General features: G+C 35.6%; 1 protein-coding gene across 3 annotated transcripts in view; it reads left to right on the forward strand.

Moving 5' to 3' along the window:
* The window catches only part of CLSTN2 (calsyntenin 2), a 350,903-nt gene that overhangs the window by 278,998 nt on the left and 53,377 nt on the right, over positions 1 to 18,528 (forward strand). For all 3 annotated transcript variants that reach the window (XM_068691530.1, XM_068691529.1, XM_068691532.1), the window contains 3 exons: positions 7,167 to 7,352; positions 11,329 to 11,577; positions 11,853 to 11,974. In XM_068691530.1, the coding sequence (XP_068547631.1) occupies positions 7,167 to 7,352; positions 11,329 to 11,577; positions 11,853 to 11,974 (557 nt within the window). The remainder of the gene's footprint in view (positions 1 to 7,166; positions 7,353 to 11,328; positions 11,578 to 11,852; positions 11,975 to 18,528) is intronic.

An 18,528-nucleotide genomic window follows, 5' to 3' on the forward strand; every position in this document is an offset into this window, starting at 1 on the left:
TCCTTTAAATGATTTTCCCTTTGACAGAGAACAATTCTAATAGCATTCAAGGTGTCATGCTGAACAACTAATGTGAAGGGGGCTGGCTGGGGTGCAAAGACTGGCTGCTTGGGAATAGGTGGGGCATTGGTCAGCAGGTGGTGAGCAATTGCATTGTGTATCACTTGTTTTGTACACACTATTATTAGTAGTACTATTATCATTATTATTTTCCTTTCTTTTCTGTCCTAATAAACTGTCTTTATCTCAACCCACAGGCTTTCATTTTTTTCGGATTCTCTCCCCCATCCTGGAGAGGGGAGGAGGGAGAGCAAAGGGCTTTGTGGTGCTTAGCTGCCAGCCAGATTAAACCACAGCATTCTAGCATCTATTTCCCTAGTCTTGATGAAGATGAACATTAATCTACCATCAACAACCATTCTCACGCAGGCATTGTCAGTAAATTACAAGCTCTTTTAGAAATAAACCTGACCTGAACTCACATTGGCCATTCTGAGCAGACTATTCCAAAATGGTGTTGGTGTCCTAAGGAAGCTGAAAATTTCGATTTATCTACCTAATAAACTGACACATTAACTACTCTTGCTACATGTTTTTATAAAGGTATTGCCCATTCCTTTTTAAGGCATGTAGGACTCATTAAGGGAATGTAGGGCTTTGCCACCACCAAAAGGCACATTCCTACCACCTCTTTCATGTTGACTAGTCATTCAGAGACCATGAAAAGTTCACAGCTTGCTTCTCCTGCTGAAGTATAGTCTCCTTTGTTCAGAGAAGGGCTGCTTCTCTTTTAGTAGTGGAGTGATCTTAGATCACTTGTGAATCCACATACTTCATAGATAATATTTTCAGAAGGCACTGTGAGTGATTTTTAAAACGGTATTCATGTGGGCTTTCTAGTAAAACCCAATTACAGAGAAAAAGCAAAACCATCTCTGCTTTTGCTCTTAACAAGGAGAAAGATGATTAATAAAGCAATTGGTTATTGTGAGGGAAAGAGAGGGGTTTGGTCAAGTACAGAAACCATACACGAGAATAATATTCCTAGTCCTTAGGAACAATTTCAAAGACACAAATATTTTCTGTAGTAAATGTAAATTTACTTCCATTCTTGTTGTGCACATACCTAGCAGTTTAAAATGCAACGCTTTTGTCATCTTAATATTTATTAGATATTTGCCCTTTTTTTTGAATAAAAGCTACTGCTTGATGCCACTCTAGTCTTGGAGCTGCTGTGCATTCATTAGCCGTATGTCCTTAAACCTGGGTAATCATAACGAAATGCACATATTGAGCTGTTAACTTGAATCACGCTGTTTAGTGGAATACTCAGTCTTATCTGTTTCAGGCATTTGAAAATTAACTGAATTAGTGAGTATGTCTAGTTTGGGGGCTCAAAATTTACGTAGGTTTATACTCATTTGCAGTACTTCTTTCATATTGTTCTTCTTGCTCTGTTTGCTTACCAGACATACATAGAGAAAGCCATCATATCAGCCAACATTCCAGATAGGGATTTTCATGTTTATTTTACCATGACCTTTTCCTAGAAAAACAGTGTGGTATATAATCAGATTTTTATTTTTTTTTTTCCCTGGCTATATCAGACTGGTGTTTTATGGGCATGCTGTTAACTTAGTGGAATCAGCTCTTTTCCCATGTCTCATTCTTCAGTGGTGACATCAGTTCACTGAAGAAGCTCATGAGAATGAACTGGCACTTTGTGTCAGCTCCTGGGCCCATGGGTGCTAGTGGAAAACCTGGGTGAGTCTTAATGTACGCTCATCAGGGCTTATTAGTAGACTTTGGGCCCTGATACCTGGGTTGTTGCAGCAGATACTTATTATTATTCAAATGAAATGTCACACCAAATAATTGTTTAAACTTTTTGCTGTTTTTTCCTGTATTTACTTTCTCATATGATTATTTGGCTATGCCAAGTCCCCACCATTAGGACTTTTTGTTTTATCACTCAACAGTGTATTTAGTATCATGTATCTCCAGTTCAGACACAACAGTTATTTCACTGTGGTTTACTATCTCCTGCAAGAGAAAATTTTACCACTGTCCTGCACTAGTTCAAATTTCTGTCTTTCTCACTTTGTTTAAAAATAAAAAATAAAAATCAGCATGTTGCAGAAAGATAAGGTGTATTTAATTGTTTACTTACACTTATGAGTTCTGTACTCAAATGTCTTAGCAAACCATGGTTCCTTAGCACCATGGAAGTTAGTTTGTCTTCCTTTAGATATGGAGAGGCTTTAACTAGGTCAGGGTTTCTGATTATCATTTCTGTAACAGGTCACTTGTATTTAACATCCATAAATTTGTATGTGCCATCAGATTTAGTGGTCTGGTCATTTATATGTTGCTAGCTTGTATATTAGCTGTAAAAACTAGATTTGTTTATTTTTTTTTTTATTATTCTGTCATAGCACTAATGGTGCTGGATGAGTAACATAACTTTAAATATTATTTTGCAGTGTTGGTTAAAATTGTACATATTTTATGTGTTCATACATATGTATGCTAGTGTATGTATATATTTACTCATATATTTATTCTTATATATGTACATATATATATTATATAAACATGTTTGCTAAAACAGAGGAAAATACCATTAATCAAAAATTCAGTTCCTTCTAAACACATCTTTTTCTGCCAGATTATCTTGAAGAAGCTCTTGGAAAGTTTTGTCATTTTTCCAGCATGAGAAGCATGGTCCTAGCTGATAATTAAATCTTGCTTTGGTTTGGCATAATTTCTTCCAAACTTTCCTAGCACAATATATGTGTGGAAGCAGTTATAGGAGCTGTGGCAGCCTTTGCAAAGCTGCCTACTTTATCCCCAAGAGAGAAAGCAGTTCTTTCTATCTGTCTGACTGTCTGACCCTTTAAAACTTAGCAAATGATTTTCAGGGAATGAAAACACAGTGACATTGATGGATCCTGGAAATAGTATTCTGCTGATGTTTACTAGCTGATTTCTGGCCAGATAACTAGATAACAACCTACCAAATTCATTCATATGTATAATGATTGATTTCATGAATGGGAAACTGCTTAGCCTGAACAGACCTGGTTAGTTTAGTAGTTCAGGATCTTCACAGAAATGAAGTTATTTAAGAAAGGGGCAAGCATGCATTCACAATTGGTCTTTTTTCTAACTTTTCTTCTGAGATGACAAAGCATAGCAGATGATCTGTTTTAATGCTAATGATATGTTTAAAATTAAAATAACTTCCACAAAATTTTGTTCACCCGTAATCTGTGTCAGGAAACAGCATTCAGAATTTCTTGAAAAATCTTTTGCAAGGCTGACATTTCCTGTTTTTACAAGTAAAAATTTCCCTCTTTCAGAAGTTTTGAGAAGGGTTAATCAGGAAGTAGGACAGATAAGATGATTGCCTTGTGTGTCTTCGCATTTTTTTCCAAATAGGAAAATAAAATCCCTGGATTTTTTTTTATTTTTATTTTTTTTTAAATTGGCACGTTTTATATGTGTATATATATTTATATGCATGTATATATAAATATAGAGAAAATGCAGTCCAAGAGAAACTGCACAGGAGCTGTTATCCATGTTTGTTTTGCTAAAAAGGAAGAAAAAAAATGTTGAAGTGGAAATTCAGGTACAAAGCATTGCCTAGCAGTTTGAAACTGGAAAAGAAAAAACAATACATTGTGCTTGTGAGTTATGACCCCACACAAACTATACATTTACATTATTCCTTATGGAAGTCTGCAATACATCAGTTGAAATGTGCATAGCAGAACAATAGCCGATCTGGTGCCACAGGCTCAGATGTGAGGGAGGAGTGCTATTGGTTAGCTGATGTGTGCTGTGTATTTGATGCAATTATTTAAAAGAAACACATTTCATATGTTGATATCTTGACTAGGTGGTGATAATTTTTTTTAGAAAAATCTGTGCCAGATGTCAAGAGTTTGAGAAACAGCCCTTTGTTTCATGCCAGTAGGCCAAGTCCGTGAATGTATAAACTGTTATTAATGGCAAACCAAGGTTTAAGTTAAACTTCAATGAGTCATAGAAGATGTTTCAAAGAAGATGTAGCTCCTTTCCTTGATCATAGAATCCTTTCTCTTCTTCATAGTAGGTACCTGACTATGCAATGTTTTGAGAATCCGCTAATGTTACCACAAATAAAATCCAAGTCAGCATATTTAGATCACAGTAAAAAGCAAAGCCAAAATAAAATAAAATAAAATAAAATAAAAAAGTAAAGCCTTAAAGTGCTTATATGGTCTTAACAAGGCTCTAAGAACTTCCGCAGCATCGTGGTGCTAGTTTCTGTGAATTACCTAAAGGAAAAGTGCTGGCACTATGTAGTCAAAAAAAATTTTTATCTTGAAGAATACATTCATTTTCAGAATCTCTGCACAAAGATACCATGAGTAGCACATCTTTAGATCACATATTATTGTCTCACAACAAATGTTTGCAGATAAAAATATTAGGTGGACTCTCAACATTCCCCAAATGGGAAGTTCTTTAAGAGCCCATCAGATTTGGGTTGACGTGTTGGGAGAGATGTGGTGCAGTCTCTGCAAGTTTCACTCCAACATAAAACCAATATTGCTCCTCACGTCAGCCTTTACCCACCTCCAAATACACATTTGTCAGCTTCTTACTGACTTCACTAGTGGTGAGATATAGAGAGTGCTGGCCTCAGCTTCAACACTACGGGATGCTGAAATGCTATGGGCACACATTCTGTATAAATAAGGCACTTTTTTGTAGCACAGCTATAACTACCTTATGGACTGTCCAGCTTATTGCAAATATTATATTCTACTGTAACTCTGTGCCTGCCCGGGAATGCCTTCTGCATGGAGGTGGAATCCTTGGCTGACTTCCTAAATCCACACTGAAGGCCCATTTCCTCCAGTGAAAGGAGTGTAAGTGGAATTTAGGATGAGGATTAGTCTGTAATGCTGCAAAGGACCAATATACAATGATATTAGTTCAAATGTAACTGATATTTTACAATTTAAAGCTGAGAAAAACGCGGGTGGTTTAGAATGTTCGGGATTTATGATCTCTGGGTACAAATTATCACTTTTGCCAAGTAGAAAGGTAATACTGTGAAATGAAACGGCTCTTCTAGTCCAAAAATTCATGCAGCAGAAACAGAGGTCTACTGTTATTCTTCCCTATCAGTAGTGGCATTTTATATAGCACATTTTATGTAAGACATTCTTCATATAACTGCAGTTGTGTGCATTTTCAAATAGATATGTTACAGTTAATATTTCAGTTATATCTCACATACAATAATGAATATTTTGCTTGAGTGTCAGTTAATTTGTGAGAAGCAAGAAAGCGGCTGAAAACCTGAAAGCTGCTGAGGTAGTCAGAAATGTTTCAGGTACATATAAGACACTGTTTTTCTCTCTGGGTAGAGGATTATAATGTTTTAACACAGTGAATAAGAGACGAAGAGCAATAATTCATATATCATTAGCATTTGTTCAAAATGGAAAATTATTTTTATCTTATGTATTTGAAAAAAAAAATCTGCTCTTGTTTGATTGGAAAAATGTTAACCTCAAGTTTCTGGAATAGATAGGAAAAAGAAATTTGTTATTGTAATGATGTACCTTATATGATACTTGAAATTTTATGAGAACCATTTAATTTGACAATTACAGACAAATGTATACAATACTGCACATCAAATCTAATTTTATATGGAATATTATTACCTGAAAATTGTTACTAAAGTAGTAACTCAGTTGATGTATGCACAGGCAGTGAAGTAGTCATACCTGTCATTTAGTCAATGATGTACATGCCCTAAAGATATTAATAAAATTACATGTAATACTCTGTGAAGTCTCAGCTTCCACATGGGAACAAAATGCGATGTCATTACCATTTGAATTACAAATCACAAAGAAAATCTGAGAGTCCAAGTTCTGAGATTCAGACTGTCAGCATCCCATCCTCTTTGTCTGGACTCTGGACTTAAGAATGGTCTTCATTTCAAAACATTTGCCTGGACTGTTAGATGTTTTTGTAAATTTTTAATCCAGTTTAAGATGATGGGGTATTTAAAGAGCACTCTTTTTCAAACTTTCTGAAAATGAAGTCAGTTAACTCTTCCACCTACTAAATATATCTATATGATTAGTTTTCCTTCCAGTGGTATTTAGAAAGAATGTTTCTGTACATTTGCTTTAAGAGATTTCATCGACTGCCACAACCTAGAACTTTTCCATTTATGGAGTCCTCTTTTACCTAGGACTAAAAAAATAAATAAACTTTAACACAGATGTACACATTAGGTAGCAGAGCTGAATATAGTTTTATGACTTCAAAATAATTAACTACTTATATCGCTGTATTGATGCAGTATTCTTACTTATATTTCATAGCAAGTTAGCTACAGTTAGCTAAACATAAACAGGAAAGATACCTGAAATTCATGGTTTTAACTGATGATATTTGTTTGGGTTTTCTCTGAAGCTGGTTGTAATTAGTTGGATTTAAAAATTAAATGCTTCTGTTGAGAAACATAGCGTCATTCATGCCATGTCCAGGCAGCTGCCTAGGGCAGGTGGTTGTTTGAATGCTGTGGGCTGTAAGACACCTGAAAAAACACAGATTAGCCAGACCTGGCTGAAAGCGTGGTAGTCTATTCATCTGTAGCTTTCAGTCACATATAGTTTACAAAATTAAGAAGATATCTGAAGACAAGAGGTGGCATTACAGATGTGTTATATTAGCTTTTGGACACAGTCAAATAGGACTTATGCATATAGCCAGGTCACTGGAGATATTTCTTCTTTATCAAAAAACTATGAAATTTTAGCAAACTAGTGGAGCCAACAGCTTTCTCTCAGTAGACCTAGCTTGTAGGCTGTCATGGGGACATGGACATCAGAGACCCAGACTGAAACCTATTAGCAGTTATGTCAGGATATGTAGCCTGTGTTGGCATGACTTAGTGATATTACTTAATGGAGCTTTATGTTCTTCTAGAAAGGAGCAAAACCAATTTTTTAAAACAGTAACTCACTGACGCCAAGTTCAAAAAAATTGATTTTTATCTTAGCCAGGGACTTTGAGAGCAATATGTAATTTAAAATTGTATTCTTTTCACCTTTTTAATCACTCTTGGATCTCTTGTGTTTTTCCAGACTGGAACAAACGTATTGAATACAAGCCTGGTTCTGGCAGCATACCTTTGTTTCCCAGCATTCATCTAGAAACATGTGATGGACCAGTTTCCTCCATACATACAACCATTGAATTGCAGACCAATTACATTGGGAAGGGCTGTGATCGTGAAACATACTCAGAAAAATCTCTGCAGAATCTATGTGGTATGTACATGGCTTTCAATCAATATAACAATAATATTTTTCCACATAAAGAACCAATTATGACCTAGAAGCATGCAATACACAGATTTATCTCAGCTGGTTCATTTTTGATTGTAGCAATGAAAATCAAAGGATTGTTGATATTTAACTGGTGCTCTGTTCTTGTGTATTCTGTCTTGTGTTTTAGTCTTCCTCACTCTGCTTTCTGCTCTGCTGCTAGGTACTGTGCCAGAACAAAAGCAAACAAAAATAAAGGCACATTACAGGCTGTCATGCAAGGAAAAATATTTAAGAAACATAAGTTTCAGAAAAGAGGCATCCTGATGGAGAAAGGCTTCCTAATTATTTTATTGCCTTTTCCTGCTTTTGGTAACTTGGTCTAAAAGATACAAATTCATATTGGATGGTAGATTAAATGCTTGAAGATACTACTGTATTTTTATGACTTTAAGGGTTATGCATGTACATATGCAACGTACATATATTAAGTCAAATACTTTTGCATTTTGAAATCTACTCTGTCTCCTCTCCTCCAAAATACATCTTTCATGGCTTCTTTCTGTTCTGCAATAGCAAATGTGCATTTTTTTTTCCGCCATTTACTTGTGTGGCTTTTGGTTTGGGATGCTCGACTGTCTGGCTTACATGTATGTTTGCTTTGATAACCACACGACAGTGTTTCAAACATAATGAGATCAATACACTAATCTTTAAGAAATAAATTTGCAAATGAAAGTTTTCAGCCAGTGTTCCCAAATTGTTAAAATGGAGAGCCAGTCCCAGGGCAAAGGAGTTTGCACTTATGATTAGCAACTACCTGTGGAGATTGGGAAAGTGAGGTAAAGATGAATTAGAGTAGTAGAATTCTCATAAAATATTTTCAACCTGCATGTGAGCTGGTGGGCTGATGTAGTGTCTAACAGTACTGCCAAACTTATGATTTGAACTTAGCATATCTGCGAAGGAATAGAATATTAAGCACTTGAGAAAACAGGATGTAGAAAGCATATATAAATGGGGGAGGGGTGAGTTCTCACTGATGAAAGAATATTTTTTTCTCCAAGGTTACCATATCTTCACAGAGAAGTATAGGCAGGGTAGAAACTGTTAATAGGAGTTTGATAAAAAGGTTATAAATGAAAGTGAACTTTACAATAGAATTGCAGGACAAGTTTGTTTTGGTATTTGGTATTTATTGCCATCCTTACTGTAGAGAGAAGAGGTTATCTTATGAAAGCAGGTTAAATTATTTCTGGAAATAAGTTTTCTTCCAGAAATGACCTTATTGTATCTAATGGTTGGATAAATAAATTCTTTGTGAAGGAAGAAAACCCTGCACTTTTTTTTTTTTTTCTATCAGTGAATCATCTTATGATTGCAGAGAGTGCAGAATTGAATGATCAGACACACATTCATCAGTTACATATAAAATGCAAGATTCTCTCTATAATCAAGGATCCAGTTTATAAATCCCATGCCCATTTCTTAATTTATCAGTTGGAAATAAAGAGAATTCAGATGCTAAGCAATAGGCATTAGAATTCATATGTTTATATGACTGATGGTTTAACTCTGCTTTTCAATAACCCAGTGATTTGTAGTCACTTTGACAGTAAAGATGGGCAGTTTTAATGATTAAATTACACTTGAATCATTTTAAAGTCAAGGAGCTATTAGTATTTTGCCTCAGAGCATTTTAGGAAGCATTTTTTCACCTTGTCATCCAACAATAATAAAAAATAAAGAATGTATGAAAGACTCAATTTGGACTGCAAAACATACAGAATAAATCTCACTATATATATATATATATATATATATATATATATTAAAAATGAATGCAAAAGGAATTCCTTGAGAGAATTATGCTTTTACTTGTAAAACCACCACACCCATGCAAGTAATTTTATTTTTACTTTTTTTTTTAACATTATTATTTTTTAAAATAAGTTTATCTAAGTTTTGCTGTTTGGATAAAATCAAGTTCAGTGTTTTCCCATTGATAACATCTGTGTATTAAGCAATGCACTGTGCTGTGTTATTCAAAATTAAAATTTGTCTTTGTTCAATTCTAAATGTGGAGGGCTTAGGTTTGATATTACTATCACTTCAAAATAACCTAATTTTAAAGGAACACATTTTGAACTATTGTCTAAGAAATGCAGTTACGGAATATGAATGTTTTCACATCATCACTATAATATATTTTTAAAAATATATAGGATACATTTCCAAAACATTTTTGGCATAACATTCTACACTCCTGCAGAGAGTTGGGATCTTCCCTTGGACACTGGAGGGAGGTTAAGATTTCATACTAGTATGGGATTTTTTAATTCAGTTTGTGTTTTTTCATCATATTTTTACCTGTCAAAGCATCAACAAGAATACACAGATTGTTTTTACTCTGGCAAGCATACTTTCTGCTAAATGCTATCTTTCACAGGCTAAGTAAAGGCTCTGGATACCTGATTACATGTTTATAAAAAGTGCCTGACAGTTGTTAAGCTGTAAAAAAAAAAATAATACAGAGCTCTAAAGTACTGTGCTGTTCTATTAGATCTTGGTACCACAGTGTTTTCCATTTCCGGTTTGTTTGGCTTCCTCCCCTACCTTCCCCCCAACCCCCCCACAATTTAATTTTCACAGAATCACAGAATTTCTAGGTTGGAAGAGACCTCAAGATCATCGAGTCCAACCTCTGACCTAACACTAACAGTCCCCACTAAACCTAACCTAACACTAACAGTCCCCTAGTGTTAGGTCAGAGGTTGGACTCGATGATCTTGAGGACTCTTCCAACCTAGAAATTCTGTGATTCTGTGATTCTGTGACTAACAGTCCCCACTAAACCATATCCCTAAGCTCTACATCTACATGGGAGAACAGACCAACCCCCACCTCACTACAGCCTCCTTTAAGGTACCTGTAGAGAGCAATAAGGTCGCCCCTGAGCCTCCTCTTCTCCAGGCTGAACAAGCCCAGCTCCTTCAGCCGCTCCTCGTAGGACTTGTTCTCCAGGCCCCTCACCAGCTTTGTCCCCCTTCTCTGGACCCGCTCAAGCACCTCGATGTCCTTCTTGTAGCGAGGGGCCCAAAACTGAACACAGTACTCGAGGTACGGCCTCACCAGAGCCGAGTACAGGGGGACGATCACCTCCCTAGCCCTGCTGGCCACACTGCTTCTGATACAAGCCACGATGCTGTTGGCCTTCTTGGCCACCTGAGCACACTGCTGGCTCATATTCAGCCGACTGTCCACCATCACTCCCAGATCCTTAACAAATAAATGAGTGTAGCTGTGGACCACTTGTTCATACATGTAACTTACTTTCTGTAGGGGAGCTAATCTGAGCTGTGAGAAGCACATGTCTTATATCTATCATTAGACAAGAACACATGGAGTTACAACCATCATGTACCTGACAGAAGCCAGAATTAGAGTGATATTTTTGGTTTTAGGGTGAATACTCTGTATGCACTAATATTCATACCAACATTATATATGGCTGACTACTAGACATTAGGATATATATTCTACATTCATCCCCACTCTACTGAATTTGGCAACACATCATCTCCGTATACTATATATCTCCATGCTGTCAGAGAGAGAAGATACGAACTCTCCTTATCCGGATGTAGAGAACTTGATTTTAGTCTTAGCACTTCTCAGAATAACTGAAGATATGACATTAATGGATTTTATAAAATAATGAGAAATTTCTAAGGAAGTAACTTTAAAATATTTTTACAGTTTCTGTGCAATACGTATAGTCTACCAAGCTCTTATGGAATTGTTTTACTGGCTACTAGATAGCATGTACGTGATTTGAGAGTGAAAGTAGTAAGACTGTTTGGGAAGTGAAAATAATCTAAAGAGGAATGCATGAATCAGGCCCTGTGCCTATACTAAATTCATTTGAACAGCTCTTTTATTAGTTTCTCATTGTGTTCTCATTATGCATCATTTGCAGGAGCATCCTCAGGTGCCATTGACCTGTTACCATCTCCCAGTGCAACAACTAATTGGACAGCTGGGCTTCTCATGGATAACAATGACATAATTTTTAAATTTGATGGAAAGCAAGGAGCCAAAATTCCAGATGGAATAGTCCCAAAGAATTTAACTGATCAATTCACCATAACTCTGTGGATGAAACATGGACCTAGCCCAGGATTAAGAGCTGAGAAAGAGACTATTCTCTGCAACTCAGACAAGACAGGTGAGTGTCTATTGACAAAATGTTTGACAAAGGGCATAACAAAGTTGGTAGAATATTACCATTTCTTCTCAGTTAAAGAAGTTTGAAAAACAAATAATGAGCTGGATTTGGTGCCATCCTGAGAATTGGTTGGTGATTTGACAGTTTATTGAGAGGACTGTTGATGGGGACTGGTTGTTTTTTTGTCCTTTGAGTGTATATTGCTTTGAAGCATATTCACCTAAACAAAAGCGTTGATGATAGTTCAGAGTGCTGATCTTGTTCCCTCCTTTCAGAGATGAACCGACATCACTATGCCTTGTATGTGCACAACTGTCGATTAGTGTTTCTGTTGCGTAAAGACTTCGATCAGGCTGACACATTTCGCCCTGCGGAGTTCCATTGGAAACTGGATCAGGTAATTGTTCTTATCTATAACACACCCATACCTAATCTTTCCCTTCATCTGCTTTAGAAATCATAGAGAACAACCCAAATACTGGCATAATTATTTTTGAGGAATCAGAAGTCTATTTCAGTTAAGTTGCAAATTCTGACTGTTGTGATTATTTATTGGGATCCACAGAAAGAGATAAATTAGTTAACTTAGTTGAGTCGTTTAATATAGTAGGTTTTTCATCTGAGTCATTTTAACAGTACATAGAGGTTTATATCCATTGGCAATGGAGAACCTAGAATCATGACATTGCATACAGTTCCCTAAAAGCTTTCCATTTATCATTAAAAAAAATGGCTGTATCAGCACAAAGGAAATGATAGGAGCCTTTACAATAAAGAGCATGCTGACATACAGGAAGCTATTTGTAATATATTTTAAGTCTAATCTGTAGATTTTTACTTTCATCTACTGTGCTGTATGTAATTTCTCCTTATTATTAAGAGTATGTTGCAAGGAAATTATTATTAAAGAGATAAGAGTTGTCTTTCAAAGATTTATTAATTTTAAACAGGATAAGGATCATTTGGATGAAAGAGGAAATATTTCATCAAAGTAGTTATTTTCTCAAAGCGAGTTTCTTTGTGTCTTTGGGCCCAAACTGTAATATCAAAGATGTAGATATAGGAATGGTAACTTTCCTAATTTAACTTCAAAATGCATATAAATTACCACCTTTGTCCTGATTATCAGATGAATGCAATGATAAAACCATATAATTATTGTAGTGCTTGCTTTTCATTTCCATTAACTAATTTGGAACTGGTTTCTGCTGTACATTATAGGAAATCTTAAAGTGTCTAAAAAGGGTTAAATTTAAATTAGAACATATTTCAGATTACCAGTCTTGAGCGACCAGTGTAACCTCAGAAAATACCGTTCTACTTGCTGAAGATAGATTTATATTTCAATTGACTGTGTACTAAACATCTAAAATATTCAATGGTACTACAAAGTTTATGTAAAGTGTTTTGACTTTGGAAAGCTAAATGCAATCAGCCTCTCTTCTATAGCCTCAGAATGGGAGAGTAACAGTGTCCTCTCAGTAATTGGAATTTGTATATAACACTTGTAATTTAGCCATGACAAAACACTGGAAACTGTACTGTCGAGGGCAATTTTCCATTGACAGGGGATGTATTTGACTGTGTGAAAGAACTTTTTCATCTCTATTACCATCTACAATTACTTTATTCACACTCTACTTTCTCCATATGATTTCCATACTTTTTTTAAATGGCAAAAATCGGGAATTACAGAAATCTTATCTTGTATCTTTCCAATTATTATCTTACTTTCCAATTATTAGCTTAATCTTATATCTTTCCAATTACTTTTTTCTTTATCACATAAAGAAAATATATCCTGAACTATTTTTTCATATAGAGATTTTTCTGTGTGCTTGGAATTTGAGTAACATTGATGTTATTGATGAGCAATACATGCTTCTCATATTTATATTTTGACAGCCTTATTTTCTTTCAGACAGTGATGCTTACCAAAAGTATCTCCTTCTTTATGTTTTGTTTGTTTGTTTGTTTGATTTGGGAAATCTGTATGAGTTTGAAGGTACATTGTTTCAAAACAACATGTTAAGTAAGAGTGTGTGTAGTTAAGTAGAAGTGCTATTTTTTCTCCAACAAGGAAAAAAGAATGCCTTGGGAAATTCTACAGATTTTGATTTAAATCAATAAACCTAAGACAGTTTCACTAGGAGACACCTTCTCGGATCTTCAGCCGAAATTAAGTAGAGTCCCAAATATCTGCTGATAGAACACATTGTTTGTGATACAAATCCTAGAGGAATCTAAAGATTCTAACTAAGGATGACTGAATAACTCCTTGGACATAGTTTCACATTCAGTTGATCATACTCTTGAGGTACGTTTCTGGAGGGAAGTTATTATGCTGAAGACATCTCAGCAAGAGAATATACTAAAGTAGTCCCAAGTAGCACTTGACACATTACCTTTTTTCATTTCTACTGTGTGATTCCAAACTGTGTATTTCATTGTCTGTCATTTGTGTACCCTAAAATAAGCTTTCAAACTGTAGCACTACAGAAAAGTTGAGTTGCAGTTGGGCACTGAAGGGAGAATCTTCTTATTATTGAAAGCTCCTAGATGACAGAAGCTAGAGATAGATACAAAAGATTGATTAGGTCACGTTATTCATTTCATTTCATCTTATTTCATTCAGATACTGCCAATTAATTTCCACAGTACATTTTCAACTACTCTTTCCAGCTGAGAAAAAAATGTAAGATTAAAGTATGAATAAAGTTTGTTATGGGTTGGGTGACCAGACTTTCATGATGATTAATTTGTATGGTCATGGTGGTACTGCTGTGAATTTTGTAATAATTAATGGACTTGGTAAAGACTGCTCCTTTATCTCCTCTTAGTGCTTCTCTATCTGGCCTTATATGGTAATTTAACTGGAATTGTAAAATATATGAATAACGGGCTATTAAGGAGCTTGTATGGTTTTGAAAACAAGCTAGTCTGAACTTCACTTCAGAGTAGTAAAATTATTTATGTCAGCTTCTGTCTGTCTAGCTACAATGGTCTTCCCCTGAAAGCACTGGGTAATTTACAATGTATATCAAAAAGGAATTAACGTTCCTGTACAAACTCCTTGATCTCAATAAGAAAAGAAGCCAGGGCGAGTAGATGAAGTGCTCTAGACACTTCTGAAAATCCTATCAATTGATTTTTTGCATATTTAGATTCTGCAATACCTCTGGAAATCTCACCTTTAGAAGTGTCTATTCTGTAGTGGCAAATCTTCAGATTCCTTGTTTCTTGAAGAAAAGTATGGGAATTAAGCTGTATTTAACCATTGCTCAGTTTCTCACCATCTGCAGTGCACTGTGATATGCAATGCTATAGACCAAGTTGAATATATAATTGTGATAGTTCAATGGCTGATACAAAGCATAGCCACAGTACTATGAAATGTGGCAGAGTACCTTATTTCTGAGCTCGCTTTATGATTGTGACAACAATCCGTAGCTTGCTTATGCTGAGAGGAATCTGGTGACCTTGGATCTGGTGAAGCATAAACTAGTGAAATCATTTATCATTGTTACAGCAGACTAGTAAAATTTATAATACCAGCTGCTTTGGCTCTACCAAGCCCCCAAGACTACTTATTATTTCAAGGCACTGACCAAGAATGTGACTTTATTACCATTCCAAATTTAATTTAATTCTTTAGATCGCAGTATTGCGGTGGGTAAGCGTAGCACACAGCTTAGTTGCAGACTCAATTCTTGGCCAAATACAAAGTGTCATGTAACATTTTATAGCTACACCTGAGCAGTGCCTCTGAAACGTTGTGATATGATACTGTGATGTATACAAGTGTCTCAAACCTTCACACAGTAGTGGCTGAGGAGTTAGCTCTGGAAAAATCATGTCTTTAAATCAGTTCATAGATCAATCAAACATTTCTTTTCAGTATGGCTTTCAGGGTATTTAGCCCTACTTGTTTCATTAAACTGAATGGATTTTACTGTACTTAACTAATTTTTTGCTTATTGTGCTAAGCATGCATGACCTGCAAGTGCCATAACCCTGTGCGTATGTCCCTTTAGGATTGAACTGCTAAGATATAACCTGCAAAAATTTCTAATTAGCAGAGTTAACAGACTTTAAACTGAAAGTGTCCTTGTAATTTATAAGAAATGTGAGAGGGGTTGGGGATATCAAAAATGAATTGATTTTTTTTTCCCACTTTCATCCTTTTGGAAACTAATCATATCTGTCATTTTAGTTGTGAGAGTGCATTAGTTGTATTTTGGAAAGAAAGGTGTGGAAAAAAAAAAGCCATGCAAAAACTCAGTGTTAAGTAAAAATGCATGCTGGATGATAAGAAAAAAAATACAACTGCATAGTTTTCCCAAGCAACTGCCATAGATGCTCAGTTAGAGGTGGTTCACTTTTACTCACTCCCATGTCCTTGGAAGTGCATGTAATCCTTCTTTTCAGTAAGCAGAATCATGACCTTTTTTCTAAGTTTACCATGCTTATGTTTAAATGGAGTATCATGAGGTATTTGTCAACATTTTTATCATTTCTTTTCTCATGTTTAATTAAAATAAGACTGTTCAAACCTGAGTACCTATTACGAAAAGTTGTCAACAAAGTCAGTAAAACACACCTAAATCATCACCTAATTTTCTGAGATCAGTAGGAATGTATATTTTTAAGTGAATGATTTAAGTAGGTATAAGTTAGGGCCATCTAAGAATAACACATGAAATATAAAAAGTGTCCTTGGTGATTTTTTTTTTTTTCTTTGTAGAAAGCTGTGATGAGTGATTTTAGGGATCTCTGCTATTGGGTTTCTTTTTGATAAAATGGACATATTGTACAGCTTTCTCTTGCACACAGGAAATAACTGCATATGGTATAGTTCTGGTTAGGGACAGAGGTTTCAGAGTTCTTGACAACACAAAAGTACCCTTGGATACTGGGGAGTTGATCAGCTTCTTAACTCACATCGCTAATCACATTTCCTTTCAGCCACTGGTGCTCTGTCTGGCCTCGGTTAAATTATTTTATGCAAGTATACCAGAACTGCAAAAGAGATCAGTTTATAATAGATTACATATATTAGAAATTGAGTTCTGTTGAAATTAGTGAAGGAATAATTTTAACATTGGCAGAATTTCTCCCTAGAGATGTAAAAAACAAACAAAGCAAATGAAGTCTTCTCACTTCTCTTCCTGTCAATGCAAAAATATTTCTGAAAGCACTTCAGGGAACTATGTTAACAGCTCTATCACGAAAGTTTGAATTAGTGCTCCTTCCCCTCATCGTCATCCTCAGCAAAAACTCTTCTGGTCATCAAACTTCTGCAATAAATGACAGTTCTCATGTGTTCTGTATTTGTGGTCAATAGAGTGAGAACTTTGTCCCTCAATTTCTATCTGTTTAAACAGTTTTCTCTAACCCTCACGGGACTAAAACCAAATAATAGTTTGCATAATGAACCATGGCATTCAAGCCTTTGGTGACAGTGGAAAACATAACATTACATAGGCCAATGCGCAGTGTATTTCACACTCTGTTCGCCTTGGATATTACATTTCTTGTGCTGATACTGAGGACAGTCAAGTCAAGAGATTTTTTTTCCTTTCCTGAAATCAGCAGAATGGGAACATTTCTTTGAGCATGGGAAAGCCTCTAAGCCAGAAATCCATGTTTTTATGCATTTATTCTTATTCACAATGGGGAATTCTGTTTTATACCCATGTTACCACCCTGAAGATAGTCTTCCAGCCCACAGGCAAAATTGGTATCTATCCCCTTGAAAATAGGGACTGAACTTCATGGTCTGGAGTCACTCTAAATCAGCAAAAAGTACAGATACAGAAAGTTACTGTTTCTTTTTTAAGATGAGATAAATTGCTTTCAATAATCCAAAATTGCCTGCAGTGGAAAAGCCTCATACAATTGCTTCCATAACTAGAGAAAGCAAGTTATTTAGGTAAATCTGAATATGATGCATTCTATCTCTGTATGCACATAGATGCTGAAGGAGCAAGGCAAGGTTCCATTTGCATTTAACCAGTTGACTGACTACACATAATGGGGTCTTCCACCTGTAGAAGGCACTGTTGTGCAGTCAAGCACTTCATTTCCATTTACTTTTTAAAATAAGCTAGAGTACGATAGAGCAGTAGCTGATTTTTGAGGAAATGTAAATTCTATGGTTAGAGGGCAAAATGAAAAGAATTTGGTACCTGTAGCTTGTCTTAGTAAAATTAGCTGTTCCCATTAAGTTACAGCAGTTATGAGTGAAAGCTGTTCTTAAGCATTGGATTTTTCAAAATTGGTTAGCTGTATGCATCTAGTTCTGCGATGATCATTCACATTATGTGAGCCCCAAGTGTACTCTTTACTGATGGGCTCAGAGAGATAGAAAATAAGTGAATATTTATGGAAAGTACATAGTCTTCTCAAGCCCAGAGGGTTAAGGGTACACTGGGGAGATAGGAAGACACAAACATTTCCCATCACTATGCACCTATATGTAAAGGACCTCAGGCTTGTCAGTCTGATACTTTTCAACATGGTACCCCATTGAAAATTCACTTTTTTTATTGCAGAGTTTATTTGTCCATTTTTATTTGCTGTTCAGAAGAGTTCCACGTGCTTTTAACCACTTCTTTACAAATTGATATGCAGAGCTGCACTAATCTATGCATACATCCTTGATAAGACTACAGAAGGAAAATTACAAAACACCAAACTTACATCCTACAAAGCCAGTAAGAGATAAATGATATATGAATCATGCTAATCCTGTAACTGTGATGAAATCGTTCCAGGACTCAAAATGCTGCTGCAGCATTCAGAGCACCCCACGTGTTTTACATTTTAGCCCTGCCTTATCTGACACAGCTTATTTACCATTTTCCATCTTTAAATGCTACTTTGATATTTTTTTAATTCAGCATCTTATTTGAAAACAGCCTTTACTAGCACAAGGATGAGTCAGCAGTA

This window comes from Anas acuta, chromosome 9 (assembly GCF_963932015.1).
Source record: "Anas acuta chromosome 9, bAnaAcu1.1, whole genome shotgun sequence".
Classification (NCBI taxonomy): Eukaryota; Metazoa; Chordata; class Aves; order Anseriformes; family Anatidae; genus Anas; species Anas acuta.